At 67.1% G+C, this 24,744-nt stretch overlaps 6 protein-coding genes across 10 annotated transcripts; 4 read left to right on the top strand and 2 right to left on the bottom strand.

Annotated features, from left to right (window-relative positions):
- Positions 1-86: 86 nt before the first annotated feature.
- Positions 87-3,863, top strand: ANKRD2 (ankyrin repeat domain 2). Of its 2 annotated transcripts, XM_009465162.2 has the most exons (9): positions 87-1,374; positions 1,740-1,853; positions 1,937-2,098; positions 2,287-2,394; positions 2,559-2,657; positions 2,887-2,985; positions 3,103-3,201; positions 3,490-3,588; positions 3,677-3,863. In XM_009465162.2, the coding sequence occupies exons 1-9, from the start codon at positions 1,303-1,305 to the stop codon at positions 3,779-3,781; spliced, it is 957 nt and encodes a 318-aa protein (XP_009463437.1). In that variant the 5' UTR covers positions 87-1,302; the 3' UTR covers positions 3,782-3,863. The 2 variants fall into 2 exon arrangements, with proteins under 2 accessions (XP_009463437.1, XP_087623233.1); XM_087767107.1 differs by lacking the exons at positions 87-1,374; positions 3,103-3,201 and having other exon boundaries at positions 1,393-1,853.
- Positions 3,864-4,760: 897 nt separating this feature from the next.
- Positions 4,761-8,249, top strand: HOGA1 (4-hydroxy-2-oxoglutarate aldolase 1). Of its 2 annotated transcripts, XM_009465173.2 has the most exons (7): positions 4,763-5,053; positions 6,130-6,258; positions 6,335-6,462; positions 6,568-6,702; positions 6,861-6,957; positions 7,127-7,260; positions 7,824-8,249. In XM_009465173.2, the coding sequence occupies exons 1-7, from the start codon at positions 4,825-4,827 to the stop codon at positions 7,971-7,973; spliced, it is 1,002 nt and encodes a 333-aa protein (XP_009463448.1). In that variant the 5' UTR covers positions 4,763-4,824; the 3' UTR covers positions 7,974-8,249. The 2 variants fall into 2 exon arrangements, with proteins under 2 accessions (XP_087622560.1, XP_009463448.1); XM_087766434.1 differs by lacking the exon at positions 6,130-6,258 and having other exon boundaries at positions 4,761-5,053.
- Positions 8,250-8,323: 74 nt separating this feature from the next.
- Positions 8,324-12,701, bottom strand: MORN4 (MORN repeat containing 4). 2 transcript variants are annotated; one of them, XM_087765779.1, is made up of 5 exons: positions 12,139-12,701; positions 10,219-10,316; positions 9,972-10,086; positions 9,777-9,886; positions 8,324-9,619 (listed from the first exon to the last, which is right to left on the bottom strand). In XM_087765779.1, exons 2-5 carry the CDS (start codon positions 10,283-10,285, stop codon positions 9,471-9,473), a joined length of 441 nt encoding a protein of 146 aa, XP_087621905.1. In that variant the 5' UTR covers positions 10,286-10,316; positions 12,139-12,701; the 3' UTR covers positions 8,324-9,470. The 2 variants fall into 2 exon arrangements, with proteins under 2 accessions (XP_087621905.1, XP_087621904.1); XM_087765778.1 differs by having other exon boundaries at positions 12,249-12,695.
- Positions 12,702-12,834: 133 nt separating this feature from the next.
- Positions 12,835-20,298, top strand: PI4K2A (phosphatidylinositol 4-kinase type 2 alpha). The gene is made up of 9 exons (XM_087767257.1): positions 12,835-13,264; positions 15,821-16,021; positions 16,280-16,411; positions 16,496-16,649; positions 17,253-17,314; positions 17,766-17,865; positions 18,129-18,262; positions 18,535-18,594; positions 18,726-20,298. The coding sequence occupies exons 1-9, from the start codon at positions 12,860-12,862 to the stop codon at positions 18,885-18,887; spliced, it is 1,410 nt and encodes a 469-aa protein (XP_087623383.1). The 5' UTR covers positions 12,835-12,859; the 3' UTR covers positions 18,888-20,298.
- Positions 20,299-20,480: 182 nt separating this feature from the next.
- Positions 20,481-21,314, bottom strand: AVPI1 (arginine vasopressin induced 1). Of its 2 annotated transcripts, none has more exons than XM_087767258.1 (2): positions 20,746-21,314; positions 20,481-20,663 (listed from the first exon to the last, which is right to left on the bottom strand). In XM_087767258.1, the coding sequence occupies exons 1-2, from the start codon at positions 21,018-21,020 to the stop codon at positions 20,594-20,596; spliced, it is 345 nt and encodes a 114-aa protein (XP_087623384.1). In that variant the 5' UTR covers positions 21,021-21,314; the 3' UTR covers positions 20,481-20,593. The 2 variants fall into 2 exon arrangements, with proteins under 2 accessions (XP_087623384.1, XP_087623385.1); XM_087767259.1 differs by having other exon boundaries at positions 20,845-21,314.
- Positions 21,315-21,625: 311 nt separating this feature from the next.
- Positions 21,626-24,408, top strand: MARVELD1 (MARVEL domain containing 1). The gene is made up of 2 exons (XM_009466190.2): positions 21,626-22,823; positions 23,001-24,408. The coding sequence occupies exon 1, from the start codon at positions 21,924-21,926 to the stop codon at positions 22,449-22,451; it is 528 nt and encodes a 175-aa protein (XP_009464465.2). The 5' UTR covers positions 21,626-21,923; the 3' UTR covers positions 22,452-22,823; positions 23,001-24,408.
- Positions 24,409-24,744: the final 336 nt, after the last annotated feature.

Genomic DNA, 24,744 nt, shown 5'->3' with positions numbered 1-24,744 from the left:
TGCCTGTCCTACATCCGCTCCCATGTCAGGATGGGCACAGGGTGGCCACGGAGAGCCCTGGCACCCCAGCTCAGCTCCCTGGTGCCACCCTGACCCTGTCCCGCCAGCCCTGGCTCCTTACCTGCCTACACCCTTGCCCAACACTGCCACCATCGTCCCATTGCCATCCTGGCTGCTTGCTGGCGTGGAGCCACTGCCTCCCTTTCCCGGTGCTCCCCTCCGGAGGTTTCAGTCTGTGTCTGCCCTGGGGCCAGGCAGGACAGCCCATGGAAGGGGACGGTCCCAGGACAGCCTTCATGGCCACCATTGCTTGTCTGGGTGCCTTTTTGCAGCCATAGGCTGCGGCACCCATGGGACAGGGCACACAAGGGTGACCTGGGGAACTGTCCAGGAGGGCGACAGTGACGTGTCCCCATCTGTCCTTCCCCCAAGTCCTGTGCTGGGGGCCGGTGCCCAGCGCATTAACTGTCCCGGCACAGGGCAGTGCCGGCCTCATCTTACAAAGCGGGAGAGCAAAGCCCAGGGGGGCTGAACAATGTCCCCGCTGCCGGGAATAGCTGCCGGCTCTGCCTGCTGGTCCCGCTGCCAGGCTGCCCGTGCATGGCAGAGGAGGCCAGGCAGCCACGGGCCCCTGGCAGGGCTGCTCGAGACGCTCTGCACCTGAGGTCATCCTCCAAAGCGGCACAGAGGGGTTGCGACTCCTGGCATCACGTGCTGCCTGCTGCTGGCAGAGAGGTTTGGAGGGGCCCCATTGCCTGCCTTTGGGGTGGACAGCACCCCTCGGGCACCAGGGAGCCTCAGGTGATGCTGGTGGGTGCTGCAGCATCTGGTTGCCTGGGGATGGGGTGATGGAAGCCATGGGGAGCATCCTGGCTGCCCAGGGTGGGCGGCACAGGCACAGAACCCACGGGGTGACCTCAAACCACGCCCGCACTCTGCCGAGCCTTTCTGGACCGGCTGCTGCAGGCTGTGCACACTTCAGCTCCCCGTACCCAGCATGGGGGTCCCGGGCAGCCCGTGATGGGGGTGGTGGGTCTCTTTAAGAGGGTGTGGGGCCAGGGAGGTGAGCCAGGGCCACCAGAAAGCAGGAGGGTGAGCTCATGGCAAAGCTGCCCCAGTCATGTGGAGCAGTCACAGCTGTTGGTGCCCTTGGGCCATGGAACGGAGGGGCCGGCGGCATAAAGCCCCGCGGCCAGCGGAGCCGCCGACAGCACGGGGAGCCAGAGTCGGGCACTCCCTGCCCGTGGTGGCGAGGAGGAGGAGAGGCCACATCCTGCACGGGGCTGTGCACCACAGGCAGACATGGAGCTGGACGTGGAAAGGGCCAAGGAGCTCATCGAGCAGAAGCTGGCAGAAGAGGAGGAGGAGGAGAAGGTGGGTCCGTAGGGCAGGGGGATGTGGCAGCGACCTGCTGTGTGCTGTGCTCATCCTTAGGGCCCCAGATGTGAGGCAGCTGGCACCGACCCTGCCATCTTGGGCGATGCAGCAAGGTGGCCAAGGGCTCTCAGGGCCATCAGGTTCCCAACCTGGGAGCTCTTGCTGAGCAGCAGACAGGTGCCCAGCTTGCTGAGCAGGGCAAGCGGGCAAGCACAAGCCCAAGGGCTGCCAGGCATCCCAGAGAACTCAGCAGCGAGCTGTGAGCTGTGCCCAGAGCCACCTCCACCGTCAGGCTGGGGATGGAGGCAGCAGGGCTGCTCTGTGCCCGGCTGGGACCATGCAGCCCCCCCGTGCCCACGCAGCGACTCAAAGAGGATGGTGCGCGGGAGCCGCCAGCCGTGGAGCGGATGAGCACGCCCGAGCTGGAGGAGGAGAAACGCCGTGGCCCCAGGAACCGGGGCCTTGAGGCCGTCAAGGTGAGGTGGGTCAGGGTGCAGGGGGGCTATGGGGTCACTGGGTGCAGAGAAGGTGAACGGGGTGCTGCATGTCCCCCCCCCAGGGCCAGGAGCGGGTGCGGAAGAGCTCGGTGGACCTGCGGCGGGAGATCATCGATGTGGGGAGCATCCAGCGCCTGATTGAGCTCCGCAAGCTGCGCCGGCAGCGCCGGGAGGAGCGGGCGGCCACCCCTGAGCCCCCCCCGCCACCAGAGCCCCTGGAGATCGTACGTCAGGGGGTCCTGGGGTGCAGGAGGGGGACTGCTGGGACAGGGGCTGGAGCCCCCATGGGCCAGCCCTGGGTCACCCTGCCAGCCAGGGACCTCCCTGGGGAAGCAGGACAGGGGGCCCCCCCGTGTTGTTCCCTCTCCTGCACCCCTGCGATGCCCCAGCCCTGAGCCTGTCCCACCACCAGGAAGGTCCTGTGGAGCCGGAGACCTTCCTGCGAGCTGCTGTCCAGGGCAAGATGCGTGTCATCGAGAAGTTTCTGGCAGATGGTGGCTCCCCTGACACATGTGATGAGGTATTGTCCCCCACGGCTGCTGGCCGCCCTGCCTGTGCCCTGCTGCCATACCCCACCATGCCTGCTGGCAGGGGCTGGGACCCCCAGGACAGGGCTGGGGGTACGGCTGGGCTGGGCCGGGGGGGGATGGATCCGTCCACCAACACGGCGCCTCATCCCTCTAGTTCCACCGCACGGCCCTGCACCGCTCCTCACTGGAGGGACACATGGACATCCTGCAGAAGCTGCTGGACAGCGGGGCCACCGTGGACTTCAGGGACCGGGTGAGGCTGGATCCTGCCGCTGGCTCCATGCTGGTCTGAGCCTCTGGGCACGGCACAGCCAGAGCAATGGCAGGGTTGGGGTCCCCGCAGAGGGGCAGTGCTGCCCCCACTGCCAAGGTGGCCGTGGGCAGGGTTCTGCCGGCTCAGCCTGGGCATAGGGACCGGCTGGGGCAGGGGACGAACATGGGGTGAGGGTTTTCCCCGCCATGACGTGGCTCTATGCGCCCAGCTGGACTGCACCGCCGTGCACTGGGCCTGCCGGGGTGGGCACCTGGATGCCGTCAAGCTGCTGCAGGACCGTGGGGCAGACCTCAACCTGAAGGACAAGGTGTGCAGGGCAGAGCCCAGGGGCATGTGCATGCCCTGGGGGCCAGGGCTGACCCTGTGTTGGGTTAGCAGGGGTGGGTGCTGATCCCCTCTGGTGTCCACTTCCTCCCCTCTCAAGCTGCTCAGCACCCCCCTCCACGTGGCTACCCGGACTGGGCACCCCGACATCGTGGAGCACCTCATCCACTGCGGGGTGGACATCAACTCCCCAGACAGAGTGAGTGCTACAGCCCGCAGTCAGCACTGGGGGGGCAACACTGATCCCCTCTCCATTGGGTGACCCCTCCAGGGTCTCCCAGCACCTGCAGCAGGCCACGTCTGGACACACACAGATCCCTGCCCCAGGGTGCTGGCAGCCACAGCCAGGGCTGGGGTGGGCACCGTCCCCCTTGTCCTCGTGGGGAGATGGGTGTGTGGGGAGCCGGGAAGCAGTGCCAGGGATGGGCAGGGCGTCCCTGTCCCCAGAGCTGGACCACGATCCCTAGCCAGGCTGCATCTCTCACAGGAAGGCGACACGGCGCTGCATGATGCCACGCGGCTCAGCCGCTACAAGATCATCAAAATGCTGATCCTGCACGGGGCCGACATGATGGCCAAGAACCAGGTGAGCAGGGGGGCTGGCACTGGGGCCATTTGCTGCCCCACCACATCACACCACCCCAGCCCCAGCCTCTCTCTGCCCGCTCTTGCAGGCTGGCAAGACCCCGACGGACCTGGTGCAGCAGTGGCAGGTGGACACACGCCAGGCGCTGGAGACCAAGGAGCAGCCACAGGGGGAGATGGAGGTCCCCGCGTGACGGCACCGGGCAGGGACCAGGGACTGGACTCAGCTCCAAGGAGCAGGATCCAGCCGAGACTTGTCCATGTCAATAAAAGCCAGCAAAGAGCGGTGTTTGGCTCCAGGGGGCTGGGCAGCCTGCGCCGGGGTCAATGGGGCTGGGGAAGCTGGGTTATCCGGGGAGCTGGGTTATCCGCCAGCACGGATGTGCCCTGACTCCTAGCACAGGGATTCGAGTGTAGGTGACACCATGGGGCCAGGACACAAGTGGTTCAAGGGTGGAACTCCTCACTGCGGGATCATAGAATCATAGAATGCTTTGGGGTGGAAGGGACCTTTAAAGGTCATCTAGTCCATCCCCCCTGCAATTGGCAGGGACATCTTCAACTACTACATCTTCAACATCAACAACCAGGGATGCCCTGGTTGCTCGCAGTGCTTCAAAGTCCCACCTGGGCAAGCTCAGGGAGGAAAACTACATCGAGGGCAGCTCCATGCTGTGCTGGAGGCTGGGGTTGTGCAGGGAAGCAGCACTTGTACCCCTGCTGGGCAGCCACTCTGTGGGGCTGGATGGCTGCTTCTTCTCCTGCCTTCCCCACTGGAGCCATCCCTGGGGGCACACCGTGGCCCCTTTGCAGGCTGGGTCACTTCTGCTGAGTGCGGTGCTCATTGCTCCCTACCCAGAAATGCTCCCACTTGCCCATTTACAGGAGACCCTACACCAACACCCAGAGCAGGCGAACCCTACCCACAGCCCCGGGACTCCCCGCAATGCCTGGTCCCTCCCTGGCCCTGCAGCCCGGTCCCGTAGGTGGCAGAGGGATGGCTGCCAGGGCTGGCAAGTGGAAGGGAAAGTGCAGCTGGGGTGGCTGGGGCTCACCCGGAGGGGTGCTGAGCTCCTGCAGCCAGCTCCTGGAGGGGAGGAAAAGCATCCTGAGCTCACCCAGTACCACCTCCCACATTGTCCGTCCAGCTGGGTCGCAGGTCCCTCACGTGCCCCGTCAAACATTAACAGTCCCTCGGCAGGGCAGGCAGCACAGCCGGCGGCAGCACCCAGCCATCATGGCGCTCAGCACCTGCCTCGCTTCGGCCCTCCGGCCCGTCCTGGCAGCTCTGCGCTGGGCAGCCCCCGGGCAGTGCCGGGGGCTCAGTGTCCCTCCAGGAGCGGGGCACACACTGGACCTCAGGGGCATCTTCCCGCCCCTCACCACCCCCTTCTCACCCACACAGGAGGTGGACTACGCCCGGCTGGAGGAGAACATGCGCCGCTACGCCAGCATCCCCTTCCGAGGTAGGTGCTGCCCCTCTCGTGCAGGCTCCTGCCAGATCCCTGCCCACCTCAGGGGCTGCGCAGCAGCATGCAGGCAGCCTGCTGGCCTCCCAAGGGTGCTCGGCCTCCAGCTGGACTTTGCTCTGGGGCTGGCAACCCCTCGGGTGACCCACCTGGGGCCCTTTGCATGGCAAGTGCCCAGGCAGCCCAGGCACACGCGTGTGTCCTTGCACTACCCCACCACACCTTGGTGCATGCTTGCATGCACACTCCACTCGTGCAGGCTTGCACACATCCTCCACGTGTAGCTGCAGGCTTGCACCTACCCTCTGCACACCCGTGCGCACACACAAATTCAGTGCCATGCGATGTGTATCTGCTGATTGCCCAGGATGGATGGATGGGAGGAGAGGAAGAGGCTGGGGGTCACAGGAATGTGTCCCAGGGTCTCCCCTCCTCTGACCAGGCTGTAAGTCCAGGGCTGCGGGAACAGTGACAGGAGAGGGCACACTGTGGGCTGCAGAGCTGGGTGCCCAGGGAAGGGAGAGGGGATAATGGGGAAACCCAACCCTCCTGGCATCCTGGAGCCCTGGATGCTGTGGCAGAGCCTGGCAGCACTGGGCTGGAGCTGCCTGTGCCCGTGGTGCTGGCAGTGTCCCAAGGAAAGGGTCTGTGTGTCCCAGCCGGGGACAGGGTGGCACAGTCTGGCTGCAGGCACCAATAAATGCCTTTCTAGCAGTGCTGTGTGGGGCAGTTTCTGGGGATGGAGGCAGGCAGGTGGTGTGTTCAGCCCACAGGGTGCACGCACGGCATGCACGAGGGTGCCTGGCTAAGGGATGGCACCGCTGGTGCTCAGCGCAGTGCAGGTGGGCACTGCCATCTGGGTGGCACATACACACATGTGCCCTTTGGGGGGGAGCCCAGGGCTTTGCAGGGCACCTGTGAGAGCCTCCCAGCCCAAGGGGGCTGCTGGATGCGGGCTGCTCCGGGTGCCTGGTGCCCACCTGAGAGTGGGGTGTGGAGAGGGCAGGAATGGCCACTGCATGGGCACCCTGCTCCTGTGCCCGAGCCCTGCCCTCCCCACGCTTGCATTTCAGGGCTGGTGGTGCTGGGCTCCAACGGGGAGTACCCCTACCTGGCACCCCGCGAGCGGCTGGAGGTGGTGAGCTGTGTGCGCCGGGCTCTGCCCAGGGAACGCCTGCTGCTGGCTGGCTCAGGCTGTGAATGTGAGTGCCTGTGTGGGCAGCGCGGGGGCTGTGTGTCCCCTCCGGGGCACCCCTCACCCCTCTGCCTCCTCCCCAGCCACCCAGGCCACCATCGAGCTGACAGTCAGCATGGCAGAGGCGGGGGCCGACGTGGCGCTGGTCGTGACGCCCTGCTACTACCGGGGAGCCATGACCAGCGCTGCCCTGGTCCAGCACTACACAGAGGTGAGCCGTGCCTGCTGACCACCGGCAGCCCCAGCCAGGGCAGTGGAATAGGGAGCACATCCCAAATGTCTCCAACCCACCCCAGCTGCTGAGCTCTGCCTGCAGGTCGCCGACGCATCCCCCATCCCCGTGGTGCTCTACAGCGTCCCCGCTAACACTGGCCTGGACCTGCCCCTGGAGGCTGTCCTTGCCCTGGCTCAGCACCCCAACATCCTCGGGATCAAGGACAGCGGTGGGGATGTGAGTGGGGCAGGGCTTTCCCGGGGCTGGCTGCCACCAAACCTGGCCCCAAGCTGGGAATGGGGAGCTGGGACTTGCAGCCTTTCCCTGGGGGTGCCAGCAGGAGCACTATGGTGGCGGGACGGGGTGATGCCAGGGCACAGCATGTCTCTCCCCAGATCACCCGCATGGGGCTGATGGTCCACAAGACACAGCAGGAGGATTTCCAGGTGCTGGCAGGATCGGCTGGCTTCCTGCTGGCGAGCTACGCCCTAGGTAGGTGCTGCTGCCCCTGCTCGGCTGGGGACATGGGGTGCTGCCCTGGGGGCACTGGCGAGGACTGGCAGCCGGGCAGGGGGAGGCAGGCAAGGGGCGGCGGTGCCCAGGAGGTGCTGGCTGGGCACGGCGTGCTGAGCCGGCTGCCAACATGCCCTGGTGTTCCCAGGTGCCTCTGGGGGGGTCTGTGCTCTTGCCAACGTCCTGGGGGCCCCGCTGTGCCAGCTGGACCGCCTGTGCCGCGAGGGCCGCTGGCAGGAGGCCCGCGACCTGCAGCACCGGCTCATCGAGCCCAACGTGGCGGTGAGTGGGCAGCACCCCCGGGGATGCTGAGGGGTGGGTGCCGGGCCACGGCAGAGCTGGGAGGCAGCAAAGGATGGAGGTCCCTGGGGCTGCAGGGGGTGGAGCGGTGGTCCAGGGGGGACAGGATGGCACAGCACCCGGCCAGTGAGCTGAGCCAGGCTGGAGGCGGCGGGGTGGGAAATGCCAGCCCTGCCATGCCAAGAACAGCGTGTCCGCTGGCAGCGGGCACCTTCCTGACCCGCCGCGGGAGCCTTGCTGGATATTTATAGGCAGCGCTGGGAGGAAGAGCTGCTCCTCCCCAGGCCCCACACCATCCCTGCTGCAAAGAGCCCACCGTGCCACAGGGATGCTCCCCTGTGTGGCCGTGCTCTGTGCCCCCACCCCACGGTGGGTACTTCATGGGGGGCTGCAGCCACCCTGCACCCTGCCCAGCCCTGCAGCCCCACATGGGGGAGGGCAGGAGTGATGGCGAGCAAGGAGCAGGGTCGGCAGGAGCAGGGCCCGCGGAGCATGCCGTCCTGTCCCACAGGAGCCGGCAAGCCCCCACGCCCTCCCTCCCACAGGTCACCCGCCGGTTTGGGATCCCGGGGCTGAAGAAGGCCATGGAGTGGTTCGGCTACTACGGGGGTCCCTGCCGTGCACCCCTGGCCCCGCTGAGCGCCCCCCAGGTTGAGGAGCTGAGGGGCGCCTTCAGCACCAACGGCTGGTTGTGAGGGGACCCCCCTGCCCCTCTCCGCACCGGGAAGGCACGGGAGCCAGGGACACCAGGAGCTGGGGACATGGTGGGAACACTGGGACATGGCCAGGAGAAAGCCACACATCTCACTCCCTCCTGCTGGACAGGGCTGCCCTGGGCAGAGTGGGTAGGGGGGACACCCAGCACCCTCAGCCACCCTTGCATCCCCGCCAGCCCCCAGGGTCCTGCCGTCCCTACCTGGGAAGGGATGGATCCCCGTGCTGTGAGCCGGGAATAAACCTGCTGCCCCCTCTCTGTGTCTGCAGTCCTGCCCGCGCAAGCAGCCCCCCACCCGGTCCCTGCTCCCAGCAAAAAGAACACAGCCCGGGAGTTTGGCAACGTGGTTTACTCAGCTGAGGCCCATGCAGGCAGCAGCACAAGGCAGGGTCATGGCAAGGCACGGGACCAGTGCAGGCAGAGACTGGCAGAGAGGGCATGGCCCCTGCAGCCCACCACCGGGCTGTGAGGGCTGCCAGGACCCCCACGCTGCAGCCAGCCAGACCGCACCAGGGGTGAAGGTGAGCATGCAGCGGAGGAGAGGAAGGATGCATGTGGGGGGCAAGATGGGGAGCTGTGTGCCCCCTGCCCACCCTGCCTGCCCCTTCGCCATGCCGCTATCCCTGCCTGCCCTGCCCAGGCGCCCTGCTCCAGCCCTGGCACCCCATGCAGCCCTGCTCTTGCCCCTCATCCTGGGCTCCAGCTGACCCTGCTCCTTGCTCACCATCGTTCCTGCCCTCCCCCAGTGTGCAGCAGACATGGGCCAGGCTGGGAGTCCCCTGGTCCCCCTTGGTGGGGATGCTGTTGCAGATGTCCCTAAGGCAGTGGGTGGGCTGGATTGGCACAGGGACGAGGGGGCGCACAGCCCATTGTCTGGCCCCGAGAACAGGCTGGGTCCTTCAGGGGCACCATGTCACCCTGCCCAGGGCATACAGGGGGATGGCCAGTCACCCAGAGCTGAGGGCACAGGCCATGGGGTGCCTGGGGTGCCCACTCTGCCTTGGGACCAGGGTAGCGAAGCGGGCCAGGAGCTGCCTCTCTGCGGGCGCATGGTCCAGCCAGCAGCCCACGGCCAAGGCACCCTGGCAGTGGGGTCAGGGGCCAGCCCCAGTCCATACACCCCTGCTCCGTCCCCCGCGGCTGGCTGGCAGCCCTGGTGGTCCACAGCCTTCCCAAGAGGGCAGAGGGGCTGGGCCCCAGATGCTCCAGAGGGTGCCAGGGCTACAGCCAGAGAGAGAAGGCACCACGGCCGCCCCAGGGCACTTGGGTGGAGAGCAGGGAGCCCCGTCCCCCCCACTGGCAGGGGTTCAGCAAGGTGGCTTGGTGCAGACCCCAGCCCCACCAAGGCTGGGTGGCCAGCGAGCGGAGGGCAGGGGGGGCACCCAGCAGTGCTGCATCCCTGCTCCGGGGACGGCGGGGCCAGCCAGTGCCCGGTGTGGGGGTCCCCACCGCAGTGGAAGGAGGGCACGGGGCACCGTCAAGCTGTCAGGTTGTGGGCAGACTTGGAGGCACCCTGGGCCCTCTGGATGACAGCCGGGCACTTCTCCCGCCGCAGCAGCTTGTTGTTCTCGAAGAAGCCCTCGTTGCGGGGCACCCCATGGGAGCCGTCAGGGAAGGTCAGGAGACCTGGGGAGGGGAGGGAAGGGCCGGGAGTGACGGGGCAGGGAGCAGCACACACCGGGGCCAGGGCTGGAGGGATGGAGCGGGAGACACTGGATGGGGCCGTGCTGAGCTGGGGCCACATGGGGCTGCGGCTGCCCACACCGTGCTGCCGGGCACTCACCGAAGCCGTACACGCGCCCGCCTTTGAACTCGCCCTCAAACGTCATGTTGTCGCAGCGGGTGAAGACGCCGACGCCGTTGAACTTGCCCTGCACAAACTCCCCCTCGTACCTGCACGGGAGGAGCTCCTAAGGCAGCAGCTCCCCGTGGCAAGCAGGGATGCTGGGGGAGGTGTACATGGGGGTGCCACGCTCACCTGGAGCCGTCGGGGAAGGTGAGCACACCACAGCCGTGAAAGAGCCCATTCTCGAAGTGCCCCACGTAAGCAGTGCCATCGGCAAATGTCAGCTGGCCGACGCCGTGCCTGCGACCTAGGCGAGGGCAGAAACAGGCAGTGCTGGACGGATGGAGGCAGGACCTGCCCCAGCATGGTGCTGGGTAGGGACACGGGGGCTGCTCGGCCCCCAGTGCAGGCAGCACCATCCCCTCCTGCCCCATCTCACCTTCCTTCCACTCGCCACGATACTCCTCCCCGTTGGAGTAGGTGAAGGAGCCTTTGGTGAGGGTCATGGTGACAGCCTCCAGCAGCGCAGGGCAAGACCTGGCAGGGAGAGGTGTGGAGGGTGGCTGCCGGGTGGGGGGAACAGCCCAGCTCACCCAGCGCCCTGATGTCCCCTCAGCTCATGGAGAGGCACGCGTCTGCCCTGGGGATGGCTCTGCTGGGGCACACCGCAGATGAGGTGACCCCAGGAGCTCGGCTGCCCTGCACTGCCCTGCTCTGCCTCTGAAACCCCAGCTGCCAGGTTCAGGTTGCTGCCCGCCCAGCTGCAGGGCTGGGAGCAATGCAAGCCCACAGGGGTCACAGCCCCGTGAAACATAAGTGAGTGTCAGGAACAGGAGCCTGGCAGGAGGTGGCTGCTTCCGGCACGGCTCCCCAGCGGGACCCGAGGGGGTCCTGCACCGCAGCACGCTCAGGCCAGGGGACACCCCCGGCTCCACTGGGGCAGGCCTGGGAAGCAACAGGCATTTGGAGAGGAGATGCTTGCCAGGTTGTGCGTGGTGCCAGCTCTTCAGGGGAGGGAGCAGAGAGCTTATGGGGTTTCCAGCTCCAGTGTGGAGGACGGGCAGACCTGGCTCACCCCCAGGGATGGAGTGGCCACTCATCCTAAGAGGGACAGTGGAAAGAGAATCCTGGGTCTTCAGGGCCTTGCTCAGCTACCGAGGGTTTGCAAACCTGCCTGCTGACAGTGAGCAGCCCCCAGAGCCCTGCACACCCCCAGAGCCGCTCCTGCACAGCACAGCTCTCCCCAGCACCCAGGGAAGGCACCGGCATGGAGCTGGCCCCACAGGTGGGCTGGCAATGCCTCTCCGGTGGCTCCTGGTGCAGCTCAGGTGGTGCCTGTGATGGGAAGGGGCTCCCCGCTTCAAAAGGGGGTACCCCCGCTCACACCAGGCTGCGCATCCCTGGAGAGATGGGTGCTGAGCCACGCCGACCGGGCAGATGCAGCACCCAGCAGCACCGCAGGGAACTTGCAAGGGCTTCGTGTCCAGAGGAGAAATGGCCCCTAGCCAAGCCGAGCAGTAACTGAACAGTGCTCTCTGCTGATAGCAGAGACCAGGAGCTCAGCGCCAGCTCCCCAGCCTGCAGCCTGCCCAGCACCTCTGGGGATGCCTCCGGTGGTACCAGGAGAAGGAGAGGGTGCTGCTGCAGGGCCGATAGTGCCTGTTGCATGGGAGGGCTCCCACCACCAGCACGGCCTGTGCCTGGACCTGCGACTTAATCTGGGGAACGGGCAGGGTTTGCTCCGTGAGCAACCCAGCCTGCCCAGCAGCTGGATGTCCCCCCGCTGGCACCCACACACGCCGGAGCGCGGCATGCGCAGCACTGCAGCAAGTAGGGGCGATGCCGTGCACACCTCGACTCCGAGCCCACGACCTGCCTGGGCCATGCACCCACGGGCTGGAGCCATGTAGAGAGGCGAGGGGTGCATGACCCAGCTGGGCCACACACCCCTGGGGCAAGGGAGGCACACCCTGCCCGTGCCACACACCCACAGGGGACACACGCACATCCCCCGCCTGGGCAGTGTGCCCAGCGGTGGTGATTGCACCCACGGCTGATGCATGCACGCCCCATTGGGTCCGTACACCTGCGGCTGATGCATGCATGCCCCGCCAGGTCCATGCACCCACGGCTGATGCATGCATGCTCCACTGTGTCCATGCACCCACGGCTGATGCATGCATGCTCTGCTGTGTCCATGCACCCACGGCTGATGCATGCACGCCCCACCAGGTCCATGCACCCACGGCTGATGCATGCATGCTCTGCTGTGTCCATGCACCCACGGCTGATGCATGCACGCCCCACCAGGTCCATGCACCCACGGCTGATGCATGCACGCCCCACCGGGTCCACGCACCCACGGGCGGTGCACGCACGCCCCACGGGGACACCCGTGGCGATGCCGGCAGGCCCGGTGCCTGCCCCGGGGCGGTGCGGGCGGCGCAGGGACCCGCGGGCCGCGCTCACCTGGCTCGGCGCTGGCCGCCCGCACCGCTCCCCACGGGGGTCCCGCCGAGGGGCGGTGGCGCGGCCGCCTCCCCTGCCAGCCCCCCGCCCCGCCGGGCGGTGCCACGCCGCCAGCGTCCATCCCCGCCCGTCGTTGGCTGTCTCCACAGCAACCGCTAGCAACGCGGCTGCTCACTGGCCAGCTTCGCAGCACGCCCTCGCCATCCGCCATCTTTGTGTGGGGCAAGGCGGCCTCCTCCGTCCCCGGGCGTGTCGGCAGCGGGGCCGCGCCCCCGCCCTGCCGCCATCTTTGCGAAGGGCAGCGAGGACGGCTGCCTCTCCCGAGCGGCCATCTTTGTGCGGGGCACCGGCGCCAGGCCCCCCCACAGCGGGGGCGTGGGGCCAGCGGACCCCCCCCGAGCCCCCACGGGCGAGCGGGGCGAGGCGAGGCGAGCCCGCCTCATCCGGTACCGCGGCCGCAGCCGCCCCCGCGGCGGGCGCGCTTCCCACGGCAACGCCCGGGCGGGGCGGGGCGGGGCGGGGGCGGAGCAGCCAATGGGGCGTGGCGGCGCGGTGACGCGAGCGGAAGCGGCGGGCGCGGGCGGTGCGGCGGGGCCGGGCGGGCGGGCGCGATGGACGAGACGAGCCCGCTGGTGTCGCCGGAGCGGGCGCAGGCCCCCGACTACGGGCTGCCGGGGGGTGCCGTGCGCGCCCTCCCGCCCGCCGCCGCCCCCCCGCCGCCCTCCCCTCCGGGCTCCCCCGGCGGCCGGGACCGCGAGCGGCAGCCGCTGCTGGAGCGCGGGGCGCGGGGCCCGGCGGCGGCGGCGGCGGCGCAGGCCCAGGCCCAGGCCCAAGCGGCGGCGCAGGCCCAAGCCCAGGCGGCGGCGGCGGCGCAGCGGGAGCGGAACGACTTCCCCGAGGACCCCGAGTTCGCCGAGGTGGTGCGGCGGGCCGAGCTGGCCAGCGAGCGCGGCATCTTCCCCGAGCGCATCTCGCAGGGCTCCAGCGGCAGCTACTTCGTCAAGGACCCGCAGGGGGTGAGCTGGCCCCGGCCCCGTGTGTCCGTCCGTCCGCCCGTCCCGGGAGCGGGCGGCCGCTGGCCGGGAGGAGGGCGCTCCCGGGGAACCGGTGGTACTGGCCCGGGTGACTGGCCCTGGGGGAGCGGCCGGAGCCGCCCTGGGCTTCCCCGGGGAGAAGTGCAGTGGGGCCAGCAGCAAGAGTGGGGGGCAGCTGTGTCCCAGTGCTGCTTCAGCCGCTTCTGTGGCTCCCCTGCCCGGAGAGGAAGGGGCACCCTCTCCCCCAGGCCTGTGCACCTGCATCTCCTGACCACGGTCAGCATCTCCTGCCCGCGGTGACTCCAGCCCCAGGGCTGCCGCTCTGAGAGCTGAGATGGCTTTTGGCCTGTGAGACTGGAGCGAGACGTCTCCTCTGGGGCTGCGCGGCTGATACAATTGCGGCAAAGTCCTCGACATATAGCTGGTCCCTTATAGATGTGGTCAGCTGTGTGGCAGCCGCCTCCACACCACTGACTGGATGTGTGTGTAGCACAGGCTGGCTTGTCTTGTGACCTGCAGTGCCCAGCCCAATTACTTGAGCTGCTGCTGCTTCCCGTGACTCCCTCGCCGCGTGTGTGCCGGGATGCTTCCTGGGACGCAGGACTGGGCTCTCCGGTCTCTGGTGTGCCCTACTTTTCCTACCCAGCTGAGCTGGCGGGCTGTGGGGCAATACACACTTCCTCCTGCCGCAGCCCTGCTCCCTCCCGTTGCCCAATACGAGATGTGGTGTTGCTGGGGTGGGTGGCTGGATCAGCTGCCTGGGGGTGGCAGGAGGCCCGAGCTCAGCAAGGGCTGGTGGAGGATGTGTGCGAGGAGCCAAAGTCCGTGTACTCCTGGCCGTGTCACCTGGCAGGTCCCCCGGACTCCTGTGATGTCAGTGGATGTGGTGTGTGTCTGGTTTCTGTGGCTTGCTGCCCGGGGTCACCAAAATCTCCCCGCTGCTGGCACAGGAGGGAGCGCAGCGCACTGCTGTTGTGGGCAGAGGGTGAAGGCATCAGGCGAAAAACTTTTCTCTTGTGTCTGCTTCCCTCTGGGCTGCTGAGGCCCAAGGTGTCCCAGCTGGGATGTGCTTCACCAGCCCTGCTGGCTGTGGTTACCCCAACTGCTGGCTGCGCCTCTGGGCTGGCCCCGCTTCCTCTGCCCTGCTGCTGGCGCCAGGCAGACCTGTTCTAGCTGCCAGCGCTGCTCCTGGCACAGGTCTGTCTGGAAGGGGACACTGTGGTGCCAGGCCTCTGGCCTCTGCTCCCGCGCTGTCCCTGCCCGGCTGGGCCTTGCTTTACCGGACTAGTTCCACAGGGCACAGGGCTCTGTGCTGCCAGAGCTCCCGATGAGCCTCTTGCAGGCTCAAATCCAAGTGCATGTTGGCAGTTGTGTGCCTTCACGTGGGGCTGATGAGGGGATTGCTTTCCTGCCTCCTGCTCAGGGGAAGTGGCTCCTCCATGTGATCTGGGGATGGCCAAAGTGGTCCTGTTCCCTCAAACCCTTCCTCTCCCTCTTCCTGGTGGACAAAACCTTGCTCCTGCCTGCCCTGGGCTGGCTTCTGGCCCCTGGCAGCCTGGGATTGCACTGAGGTCCCCTGCTGAGGTGCTGAGACTCATGTCCCCTTCCACATTGTGGCAGGAGCTCGGCTTGGGGAGGTGCCACCCACCCAGGCCAGGGCTGGCACCAGCTGTGGGGAGGAGGGCTGGTCGTGTGTGCTGATGAGTCACCCCCAAGCAGGGGCCGCCAGCCCGGCGCTGCTGCACAGCACCCCAGGGGTGCCTGGCCTGCTGGGGCAGGTGGCCTTGCTCCGGCCCTGACCCTTGTCTCAGCTGTGTGACTTGGCAATGCCGACTTGGTGACGGTGCAGTGCCTTCTGTGCCCTCTGCAGCGGTGGGGTACCTGTGTCGATGTGTGCGAGGCTGGATTGAGGGTCTGGGGGTGCTGCTGGTACCAGCTGGTGGCCAGTTGGGAGCTGCCTGTGCCCTCTTGCCCACAGTGTACCCACAGAGCCAGCCCCTCTGCTGTCTCTAGCTGGGCCCACCAGCACAGAGCCCTGGGCTCCTCGGTGGTCCTCCAGCTGCTCAGCTGTTCTGGTCCCATTTCCTCTGGTCAGTTTGGGATCAGCTCTGTTCAATGGATTTTGGAGCCAGGGCAGGGATCGCTATCCCCCTCCCTCTGCTGCATGGACATAATGAGCAGCAGGGAGCAATAGGTCTCCCCAGCCATCCAAAGGTCGCTGGGATGGGACTGGGATGTTTACCAGGGGACAGCATGATGTCTTTTGGGACAAGGAGGGTCATTTCCAGTTTTGTGAGCTGGGTATGAAGGACTTTGGGCAGCACCCTGCTCTTGTGGGATGGGGCACTGGCTGGAGAAGGGTCCTGCCTGCCTCCCTCCTGCGAGTTGCGGGGTCTGCCTGGTCCCAGGGGCTGGTTATTGCCTCAGTGAAGGGCTGTTCTGGGCCCATCCCTGAGTGTCTCCACTGTGGGCTGGCTCGGGGAGAGTGTCCTGATTCTGCCAACTGCCTTGAGTCAGCCCTCTTCTCTCTGCTCACAGAAAATCATTGGTGTCTTCAAGCCCAAGAATGAGGAGCCGTATGGGCAGCTGAACCCCAAGTGGACCAAGTGGCTGCAGAAGTTGTGCTGCCCATGCTGCTTTGGGAGAGACTGCCTCGTCCTCAACCAGGGCTACCTGTCGGAAGCAGGTGCCAGCCTGGTGGACCAGAAACTGGAACTCAACATTGTTCCCCGCACAAAGGTGAGGGGACAGCTGCTGGGATCTTGTCCCAGGGAGGCTTTCGTGTGCATCTGCACAGCTCTGCTTGCACCCGTCTTGTGGCACTGCTGACCTTGGAGATGTTGTGTTGAGAGCTCTGGACATGGACTGCTCCTGCTCAAGCCATGGGGATCCTTGTGCTGGGCAGAGCTGTGGGAAATGCCGTGTCTTGGTTTTATCAGGCAGTCCTGTGACAATTGCCAGGTGTCCCTGCTGATGTCTGTGCTCCTGTCCCCGCAGGTGGTGTATCTGGCCAGCGAGACCTTTAACTACAGTGCCATCGACAGGGTGAAGTCCCGAGGGAAGAGGCTGGCCCTGGAGAAGGTGCCGAAAGTCGGCCAGCGCTTCAACCGCATTGGTCTGCCGCCCAAGGTAGGGCTGCTGGCCTCGGCCCCTGCCTGTCACCGCTTCTCTGTCCTCTGCGGCCTCCTATAACGCAGCCTCTCCTTGCTTCAGGTGGGCTCCTTCCAGCTCTTTGTGGAAGGTTACAAGGATGCTGACTACTGGCTGCGACGGTTTGAAGCTGAGCCGCTGCCGGAGAACACCAACCGGCAGCTGCTGCTGCAGTTCGAGCGGCTGGTGGTGCTGGACTACATCATCAGAAACACAGGTAGGGCCGACTGCCTGGCCTGGGATGCCACCTGCTCCTTCAAGTCCTGCCAGCTGGAGAAAGAGGGGGGCAGGGGCTTGGCATCTCTTGCCGGCACCCAAAACTCCTCTCAACACCACTTGGTTGCTGCCAGGTGGCAGCTGCCTGTGGGTAGAGTGCAGCTGCTGTGGCTGCCCACCACTGCAGCCATGCTCTGGCTGCTGGCCTGCATTCTGGGAGATCTGGATCCACCACAGTGCTGAGGTGAAGGTTTGCCAGCTGCGAGGATCCAGGGACATCTGGAGATCCATCACCTGACTGTGCCATCTCATGTTGGGCTTCTGAGTTCCTGCCAGGCTGGAAGGGGTCGGGGTAGCACTCCGGGGCTTGCAGGCTGGCCTTTCTCTTGCAAGCTGGGGATATGTGGACCTCTCCAGTCTCCAGGGCTGCTTGTGTGGGGGTTGATGTGGCTTCCCGGGCCTGCAGCAAGCTTGAGGGCTCTGGGGTAGAGTTTGGGCCTAAAACTGGTCTGTCTCACTTCTGGGTCAGAGGAGGAGTAATCTTCTGCCCGGCGTGGTGCAGGCAAGCCCTGGCACTGACACAGCTGGTTTTATCTCCCTGCAGATCGGGGCAATGACAACTGGCTCATCAAGTATGACTGTCCCCTGGACAGCGCGGGCGTGCGGGTGAGCGGCTCTTCCCGGGCAGGGGTTCTGTGGGGGGCTCTGCTCCTGCAAGCTGCCCGCCTGGCAGGCGGGCCGGGGATTTCCCAGCTGGCTTGGGTTTCCGAGCGTGTGGAGGCCTGATCTTGTCTCCTGGGCTTTTCATTGCCCTCTCTGTTGGTGGTTTGTGGCCTAGTGGGATTTTGTGAGGATGCATCAGGGCTCTGTGGGGAAAACTGGTGTTGCTGGACCTGTGCATCCCTGAGGTGAGGCCTGGGGAGGGGAGCAGCTTTGTCCCCTTCCCACCTGAAGCAGGCAGTGTTTCCCTGCGGGCAAGGGGCCACACTGTGGGTGAGAGACTGCTGTGCCTCTGTGGTAGCCAGGGCAAAGGTCCTGGCAGTGGGGCTGCAGGGAGTGGGAGAGGGACTGTTCCTGCTGGGGGGGGCTCCTTGTGACATGCTCTGCTTCCTTCCAGGACAGCGACTGGGTGGTGGTGAAGGAACCCATCATCAAGCTGGCTGCTATAGACAACGGTTTGGCTTTTCCCTTGAAACATCCGGACTCCTGGAGAGCATGTGAGTCCCTCAGGCTGTGCCAGGGCACCCTGGCGAGCCATACAACTCCACACTCAGGCATCTTCTTCAAGGGCTGGAGAGGAGAGGGCTAGGGCTGTCCCTCTGCAAACCTTCTGGGTTCATGGGCAGCTCCGCCTCAGCAGAGGCTGTAGGAAGTGGGTGCTGGACCCTGTGTCCCAGACGCAGGTGATCTGGCACCCAGGGGTATATGGCACCATGCTTTGCCTTCCCCAGCTCTTAATTTCTCCTGCTTCCTCCCACAGATCCGTTCTACTGGGCATGGCTGCCCCAGGCCAAAATCCCCTTTTCACAGGAGATCAAGGACCTGATTCTTCCCAAGATCTCGGACCCCAACTTTGTGAAGGACCTGGAGGAAGATCTGTATGAGCTCTTCAAGGTGAGCTGGGGGAGCGGGCAAGGATGGCTTGGGAGAAAGAAAAGCGGGGGTGGCGTTGGGGAGCTCCCTGTCAAGGCTGCAGGGGACAGAAAGGTGGCCAAGCTCCTGACAGTGTTTCTAGACTGAGGCATAGCAGGATTATCTCTCTACCAGGAGCTGAAGATTCAGTGTGGGGAGAGGCAGGAAACGCGTGGGACAGGGAGGAGAGAGGCTTGCTTGGGGAACAGGCATCTCTGGGTGAATCCCACTGTGTTTTCTGCTCTCTCTTTCAGAAAGACCCTGGCTTTGACAGGGGACAGTTTCACAAGCAGATTGCTGTCATGAGAGGTCAGGTAAGCTGTGTGTAGGGAAGGCAGATGGGTGAGGTATGGAGCCTCGTCCCTGTGGGGCAGGAAGGGTGCTGGGGTGGATGCTCTGTTGCTCCGGCGGGGCAGCTCCAGCATTGCTCTCTTGTGCCATACAGATCCTGAACCTGACTCAGGCGCTGAAAGACGGGAAGAGCCCCCTGCACCTGGTTCAGATGCCACCTGTGATTGTGGAAACGGCACGTTCCCACCAGCGCACCTCCAGCGAGTCCTACACGCAGAGCTTCCAGAGCCGGAAGCCTTTCTTCTCATGGTGGTAGCTGTGGGAGCCGCGGGCAGGGCTTGGCCGCCTCGGACTAGCACTGCGAGAGGAGCCGGGCCACCGCCAGCTCCTGTGGCTGGGACTCAACCTTCTGGGTAGAGCGAGCAGGTGCGGCTGGAGGAACCTGCAGCTGAACTGGAGGAGCCAGGCAGGTCGGGCATGGTCCCTCCCCAGCTCCGTTGGAGCTCAGTGCCCTGCCTGGGGCAGAGCCCAGGGGGATGTGTGGGAATCCCCTGGGAGCCGTGGTGTGGCTGGGACCCTGCCCCTGCCTCCCTCCCTTGGCCTGCATGCAGTTCTGAGCACCCCTGCTTGGGGCTGGGATGAGCAGGCTGCCCGGGCCAGGATCCGTCCAGCCCTTTACACCAGCCACTGGCCCTTTTCTTCCCTGCCGTGCCGGCTGTCGAGCTGGGAAGGCCTGTAGCAGGTTACACCCCCTCCCTTTCCCCAAGGGAGTGCTGTACTCCTCCACTGTCCCTCCTCTGCCCCAACCCCGTGCACGCTGCTTTCCTCAGGGGGAGTTCCTGCTGCCCGCTGGCGCAGCGGGGACCGCAATGAACGGCTGTTCTCTGGCTGGGGGCTTGAGGAGGGGACGTACGAGGGACAACTCACAGGGCTGGCTTGGGTGCAGTTAGACACTAAGGGGAAAGAGGTGCTGGCGTGTCCTTGTGAAGAGCAGGCGGCTCTGGGAGGGGCTGTAGCTTCATGCCCCCCAGCTGGAGAGGGCTGAGGGTGGGTACGAGCGCCTTCTCCCCCTCTGCTGCCCCAGTCCAGCCCTCCTGCCAGGTCTCCACTGCTGCTCTTGCTTGGCTTTTGCCCCTGCTCCCAGCAAGCTCCCTGGCTGCTGTGCAGCCAGCATGGTGCCAGCTTTGTCTGTGCCTAGGGCCCCCTCGAGGGGCAGGGGGCTTCTGGGGAAGGGCCGGCGGGGCTCTTCTGCACGGGTGGGAGGTGTGATGGGAGCGCGGGGGGGCCAGCATGGGCTCCTGGCTGCCCCGGTGCTGACAATCTCACAGGCCTGCTGTGGGTGGGTGAGGCAGTGAGCCCTTCTCTCCCCAGAAGCTGCTGAGCTTGTGTTGTATAAAACGGTACCAGGGCTGCTGCCTGCATCCGCTTGCCTTGAGCTGCGGCTTCTCCTGCTGCTGGGGAAAGCCGGTGTTGGGTCTCGCTGTCCTGTTAGCCCATCTTTGGGGGGTGGGGGGGAATGAAGGCAGGTCGGGGCTCTGCTGCTTGAGCCTGGGAGGGGAGAGCAGCTCCCTTGCCTCCTGCGCGGGGAGGGGGCTCAGCACTGGCTGCGCAAGCAGAGGGCGGGCAGCAGTGCGACCCCAGCTCCCCGGTCAGGCCCAGCTGCATCTCCGAGTGACCCAAAATGTATTGTTCTAATGCACTGTAGAAATGTATGTAATGTATTTAAACCATGCAACTGTCTGAATAACAGAGCTGCCGTTCAGCCGGCTGCCTCCGTGTCTCTGCAGCAGCCCAGAGCGGGTCGGGCATGTTCCCCTTGCCCCAGGTCCAGTGCAACGGCCTGGACCAAGGTCCTGCCGCCCTGGGGGAAGGCCAGGGGTTGGCAGGACACAACCAGAGCCTCACCCAGCCACCGCCGTCCACCTTTTATTAACCGCTGCACCCTGTGCGGTACACTTAGTGTCCTCGGAGAGCCCGGCTGTCCCGGCACCCGCTGTCCAGCAGCCCTGCTCCTCCGCCCGCTCAGCGCTGCTCCACGGCCCCCGAGGGTGCCTCGGTCCCACGGGCGCCCTCCGGCTCCTTCTCCGTCGTCCTGCGGGGAAGAGGCGGGTGTTAGCGGCGCGGCCGCGCTTCCCCCCGGTTCCCCCCGCCTTGCCGCCCCGGCCTGCACCTACCGCCGGCGGCCGAAGCGCCGCAGGGCCGCCATCCCGCCGCCGGCCCGGGCCGGCCGGAGCCGCCGCAGGGCCCGCGCCATGCGCCGCTGCCCCGCGTACCGGCAGACGAGGCGGGCGCGCTCCTCGGGCCGCTCGGCCCCGCCGCTCCGGAACAGGCTCCGCAGCTCCGGCAGCCCCACGCCCTGGAAGATGTTGGCCGAGGCCCGCTTGCGGCCGCGGGCTGCGGGCGCCGCCCGCCCCGGAGGGTCGCTCACCACCGAGGCCGGCGTCCCCATGGCTCCGGCCGCTGCGGGCACCGGAGAGACGGCGTCAGGCTCCGCTCCCGCCGCCCGGCCCGGGGGAGCGGGTGCCCAGCGAGGAAGGGCGGGCGGCGGGGGAAGGACGCGCCGCGGCTGCAGGGAGAGGGCGGGCCGGGGCGCCGGGCGGGAGGCCAGCCGCTCGGGCGGGGCCGCCCGGGGACGCGGGAGGCGCCCGGCTCGGGCCGGCGCACGCAGGTCCGGTCCCGCCCCGCCGGTGCCCGGGGCGCTGGGCCCCGCCGTGACCCGCTTTCGACCCGCTTTCCCCCCGCCGCCCCCCGGCACAGACCTGGCGGTGGCGGCCGGGGCCGGGGGGCCGCCGCCGCCGCCGCGCTCCCGGGGCCGCTCCGCGCCGCCGCGCCGGGGTCCCGCCGCTGCCCCGCGCCCCGTTCATTCACCCGCCCGGCGCCGCGCCGCGCCACCAATCCGCGCCCGCCTCCCGCGGCCGGGACCAATCGGCGCCGAGGGGCGCGGCCGCTCCGCCCTCTCGGCGGGGGGACACGTGGCGCAAGTGATGTCAACAGGCGGGGGAGGGCGCGGCGGGCGTCACACCGAGAGGGAATCCCCGGTGACGTAGAGGGGAGCCCCGGCGCGCTCCCCCCCGGCCCCGACCCCGCCGCCGCCTCTCCCGCGGCGCGGCCCCCCCCCGCCCCCGGGGCCCCGGGACGGGAGGGGCGCGGCGGCGGCGGGCACGGGCGGGTGTCCGGTGGGCCGGCGGGAGGCGCGGCGGGGCGCGGGGGCGGGGCGGGGAGGAGAGGAGAGCAGAGGCCCCGCGCGGGGAGGGCCGTTAAGCGCCAGATGTTTGGCAGCGGCCGGGGGAGGAAGTCGCCACCGGGGCCCTGAGTCCCGCCCGAGCCGCGCCGGAGCAGGCAGGGCCCCGCCATGGCCCGCACGGCTCCCCCGGCAGTGCCGCCGCCCCCGGGGCCGCCGGCCCGCGGCTCCCTCAGCCTCCACGGTGCCTACCTGCGGAGCCCGCTGGGCCTGCTGCGCCTGGGGCAGCTGGCGCTGGGCGCTGCCTTCTGGGTGACGGTGGCGGCTCACAAGTACGAGGGGGCGGCCCACTTCGCCCTCTTCGCCGCCGTCCTGGTCTGGCTCCTCACCCTGGCCCTCTTCGGGCTGAGCCTGCTGGGGCGCTGGGCGCTGGTGCCCTGGCTGGGCTCCCGCTGGCTCCTCACCAACCTGGTGCACGACCTGGCGCTGGGTGTGGGGCTCTACGCGGCCGCCACCGGCATCATGGGCTACAAGGCCGGGAGGAAAAGCTATTGCAACCTGCCGGGCTACAGCCAGCACTGCCTCTACAGCGCCTACCTGAGCGCCTCCGTCTGCGGGGGCATCGCCGCCTGCCTGTACCTCTTCTCTGGGCTCTACTGCCTGTCACGGCGCTGCCGGGACCAGCGCGACATCATCTGAGACCCCGCGGCGCTCGGCTCCCCTTCTCCTCGCCCGCGGACAGAGCACAGCCCTGCTTTGGGACGAAGCGACCCTGCCGCCCCATCCCCTCCTGGCTGACTGCACCGCGCTTCCTCCGGAGACTCCTGCGCAGACGGATGGACAGACAGGGGCCTTCCCTGAGCACGGCTTCCCCCACATCCCACTGCGTGGACACCCAGCCGCTGCACAGGCCCCTCTCCCACCCCTGGACAAAAAGACGGACAGACGTAGGCTATCGCAAGTGGAAGGACCCAAGCGGAGAGCTCCTAAGAGGGACCCCAATTTCTGGGAGCCCCCCAGGGCCCCTGCCCAACTCCCCTGCCCCCGGCCTTGCAAACGCTGCCTGCTCAGGTGGGTGCCGACCTGTCCCCGGGGTGGAGGGGGACTGGCCTGGGGGAGCTGAGCAGGGGGCAGTGGTGCGTAGTGGGGTTGGGTGGCCATAAACCCCCCCCCACCCACTGGCAACCCCCTCCTGCAGTTCCCGACCGTGCAGTTCCCTAACGGAGGCTCTGATCTCCGCTTCCCCAGCCCGGGCCCCTCCTCCTGTCTGGCCTGAACACGTCCGCTGTCTTGCCATAGCCCCGCGGGGCTCAGCCCCTCCCTGCCCTGCGTTCTGGGGATGCGGAGACACCCAGGTCCCGCACAGCCTGACCCAGCATCACCCTGGCCCCCCGGACACGCTGTCCCGTTTCGGGTCTGAGCCCGCGCGGGGCAGCAAGGCCTCCATCGCTGCGGGTCGAGAGGAAGGGTGAGCGGGGACATAGCCTGGTCCTGTGACCCTGGGCGGGGGGTAAATTCCTCCAGCCTTGGGGTTTGTACTGCCTGGGGATGGGGCCAGGTGCCCCTGGGGGAGCAGGGAGCGAGGCACCGGGTCCTGCCCTCCTGCAGTGAGGTTTGTGGCTCTGAGCCATCTGGAGCCATCGAGCCTGCCCCAGGGCCCGGCTGCTTTGGCAGGGACAGGCACAGCTTCGCCAGCGGCGCTGGAGACTGCCCTGCAGCCCTGCCTGGCTCCGCGGCACTTGGTTTATCATCCCAGAAAACCCTCGTCCCGGGACTCTCTGGCTCCATCTCGGGGCCCTGCGCTGCCCGGAGACCGGAGCAAAGTGGAGGGAAAGGGTGAGTGCGGCAGCATGGCGGTGCTGGGCTCCTGCCAGCACTGTGGTCCCAGGGGAGCTGGGGCCAGGCTTTGCGGGGACACAGCCCATCTTGGGGAACAGAAGAGGACGCCTGTGGTGGGGCCGACTGGAGGCCTCTCCTGGCCCTGGATCAGCCTCCACAGCCCGCCAAGTGCCAAGCCCTGAGGGGGCTGTGCAGGGCCGACTGGAGCAACAGGCAGCCAGAGACTGGGGATTTTTGGAGGAGCATTGCACTGGGGCTGCCCTGCCAGGAGCCCTCCTTGCCCTCCCTGGGGGCAGGTCCTCTCCATCACTCCCAGTGCGAGGGAGGGTCTGCCCCCATCTCTGCATGGGCTCACATCAGTGGTGCAAGTGTTCCCAGCAGCTGGCCACAGGCTCTGGCTGTTGCCTGAGGTTCCCTGGTGCCTTTTTGGCGTGAAGAGCAGCAGCTGTGATCCCCCTGGGGCACAGAGGGGTCCGGGATTGGTGCTGAGCCACTGCTTCCATCGTGAGGTGCTGTCCCAGCCGATCCCCCCTTGTGCTCGGGGGCCCTGCCAGCCCCCAGGCCACCTACTCCTTCCCTGGGCAGGACGCGCTGCCCCTACCCTGTGTCAGGGCTGGTCCCCGACACCGCCTGCCCCCGCCTGCTCCGGTGCAGCCCCTGGCCCAGGCTGCCGGAGACGCCCAGCGGGGCTTCTGCTGCCACAAGTGCCTTTCCCCAGCTTCCCGCAGCCCTGCCTGTCACGCCAGCTCTGTACCCCTCCAGCCCTGTCTCTGGTGCCTATGGATTCACCTTCCAAATAAAGCAACGTTGGCGCTCACCGAGTGTCTGGGGCTTTGTGCTGGGGCTGAGACCTGCTGGGGATGGGGTCTGAACTGAGATCATACCCGGCTCTGTAGCCCTGTGCCCTGTGCCCTCCCTGCCTGGAGCCTCCGGCCGTGGTCACAATGTCTGGGGGTTGTGGCCAGGCTCCCTGGTGCTGAGCCCCCGATCCCTGGTAGAGAGGCTTAAACCCCTGCCCTTGGGGACAGGGGCTGTCCCCAGTCCTGCTGTGCCCTGCAGAGACGGCCTGGTGCTGGGTGCGGGCACCTCCGGTGGCTCTGCATGCAGAGGGAGGCCAAGTCGTGGGGGCTGTGTAGTGGCAGGGACGCGATGG

The sequence above is a fragment of the Nipponia nippon genome, unplaced genomic scaffold, assembly GCF_047370975.1.
Source record: "Nipponia nippon isolate SJK-2023a ecotype South Korea unplaced genomic scaffold, ASM4737097v1 scaffold_3, whole genome shotgun sequence".
Taxonomy (NCBI): domain Eukaryota; kingdom Metazoa; phylum Chordata; class Aves; order Pelecaniformes; family Threskiornithidae; genus Nipponia; species Nipponia nippon.
The sequence above is the reverse complement of the archived record's forward strand: the minus strand, read 5'-3'. Positions and strand labels throughout refer to the sequence as shown.

Bases quoted from the DNA above. Each gene is read 5' to 3' on its own strand.
- ANKRD2 (XM_009465162.2), top strand. From the start codon at position 1,303: ATGGAGCTGGACGTGGAAAGGGCCAAGGAGCTCATCGAGCAGAAGCTG. The intron at 3,202-3,489 runs GTGAGTGCTACA...CATCTCTCACAG, and splicing joins ACATCAACTCCCCAGACAGA to GAAGGCGACACGGCGCTGCA. The intron at 3,589-3,676 runs GTGAGCAGGGGG...CCGCTCTTGCAG, and splicing joins ACATGATGGCCAAGAACCAG to GCTGGCAAGACCCCGACGGA.
- HOGA1 (XM_009465173.2), top strand. From the start codon at position 4,825: ATGGCGCTCAGCACCTGCCTCGCTTCGGCCCTCCGGCCCGTCCTGGCA. The intron at 6,259-6,334 runs GTGAGTGCCTGT...CCTCCTCCCCAG, and splicing joins GGCTGGCTCAGGCTGTGAAT to CCACCCAGGCCACCATCGAG. The intron at 6,703-6,860 runs GTGAGTGGGGCA...GTCTCTCCCCAG, and splicing joins TCAAGGACAGCGGTGGGGAT to ATCACCCGCATGGGGCTGAT.
- MORN4 (XM_087765779.1), bottom strand. From the start codon at position 10,285: ATGACCCTCACCAAAGGCTCCTTCACCTACTCCAACGGGGAGGAGTAT. The intron at 9,887-9,971 runs GTGAGCGTGGCA...CCTCCCGTGCAG, and splicing joins ACCTTCCCCGACGGCTCCAG to GTACGAGGGGGAGTTTGTGC. The intron at 9,620-9,776 runs GTGAGTGCCCGG...TCCCCTCCCCAG, and splicing joins CGGGCGCGTGTACGGCTTCG to GTCTCCTGACCTTCCCTGAC.
- PI4K2A (XM_087767257.1), top strand. From the start codon at position 12,860: ATGGACGAGACGAGCCCGCTGGTGTCGCCGGAGCGGGCGCAGGCCCCC. The intron at 13,265-15,820 runs GTGAGCTGGCCC...CTCTGCTCACAG, and splicing joins TCGTCAAGGACCCGCAGGGG to AAAATCATTGGTGTCTTCAA. The intron at 16,650-17,252 runs GTAGGGCCGACT...ATCTCCCTGCAG, and splicing joins CTACATCATCAGAAACACAG to ATCGGGGCAATGACAACTGG.
- AVPI1 (XM_087767258.1), bottom strand. From the start codon at position 21,020: ATGGGGACGCCGGCCTCGGTGGTGAGCGACCCTCCGGGGCGGGCGGCG. The intron at 20,664-20,745 runs GTAGGTGCAGGC...TCTTCCCCGCAG, and splicing joins CGGCGCTTCGGCCGCCGGCG to GACGACGGAGAAGGAGCCGG.
- MARVELD1 (XM_009466190.2), top strand. From the start codon at position 21,924: ATGGCCCGCACGGCTCCCCCGGCAGTGCCGCCGCCCCCGGGGCCGCCG.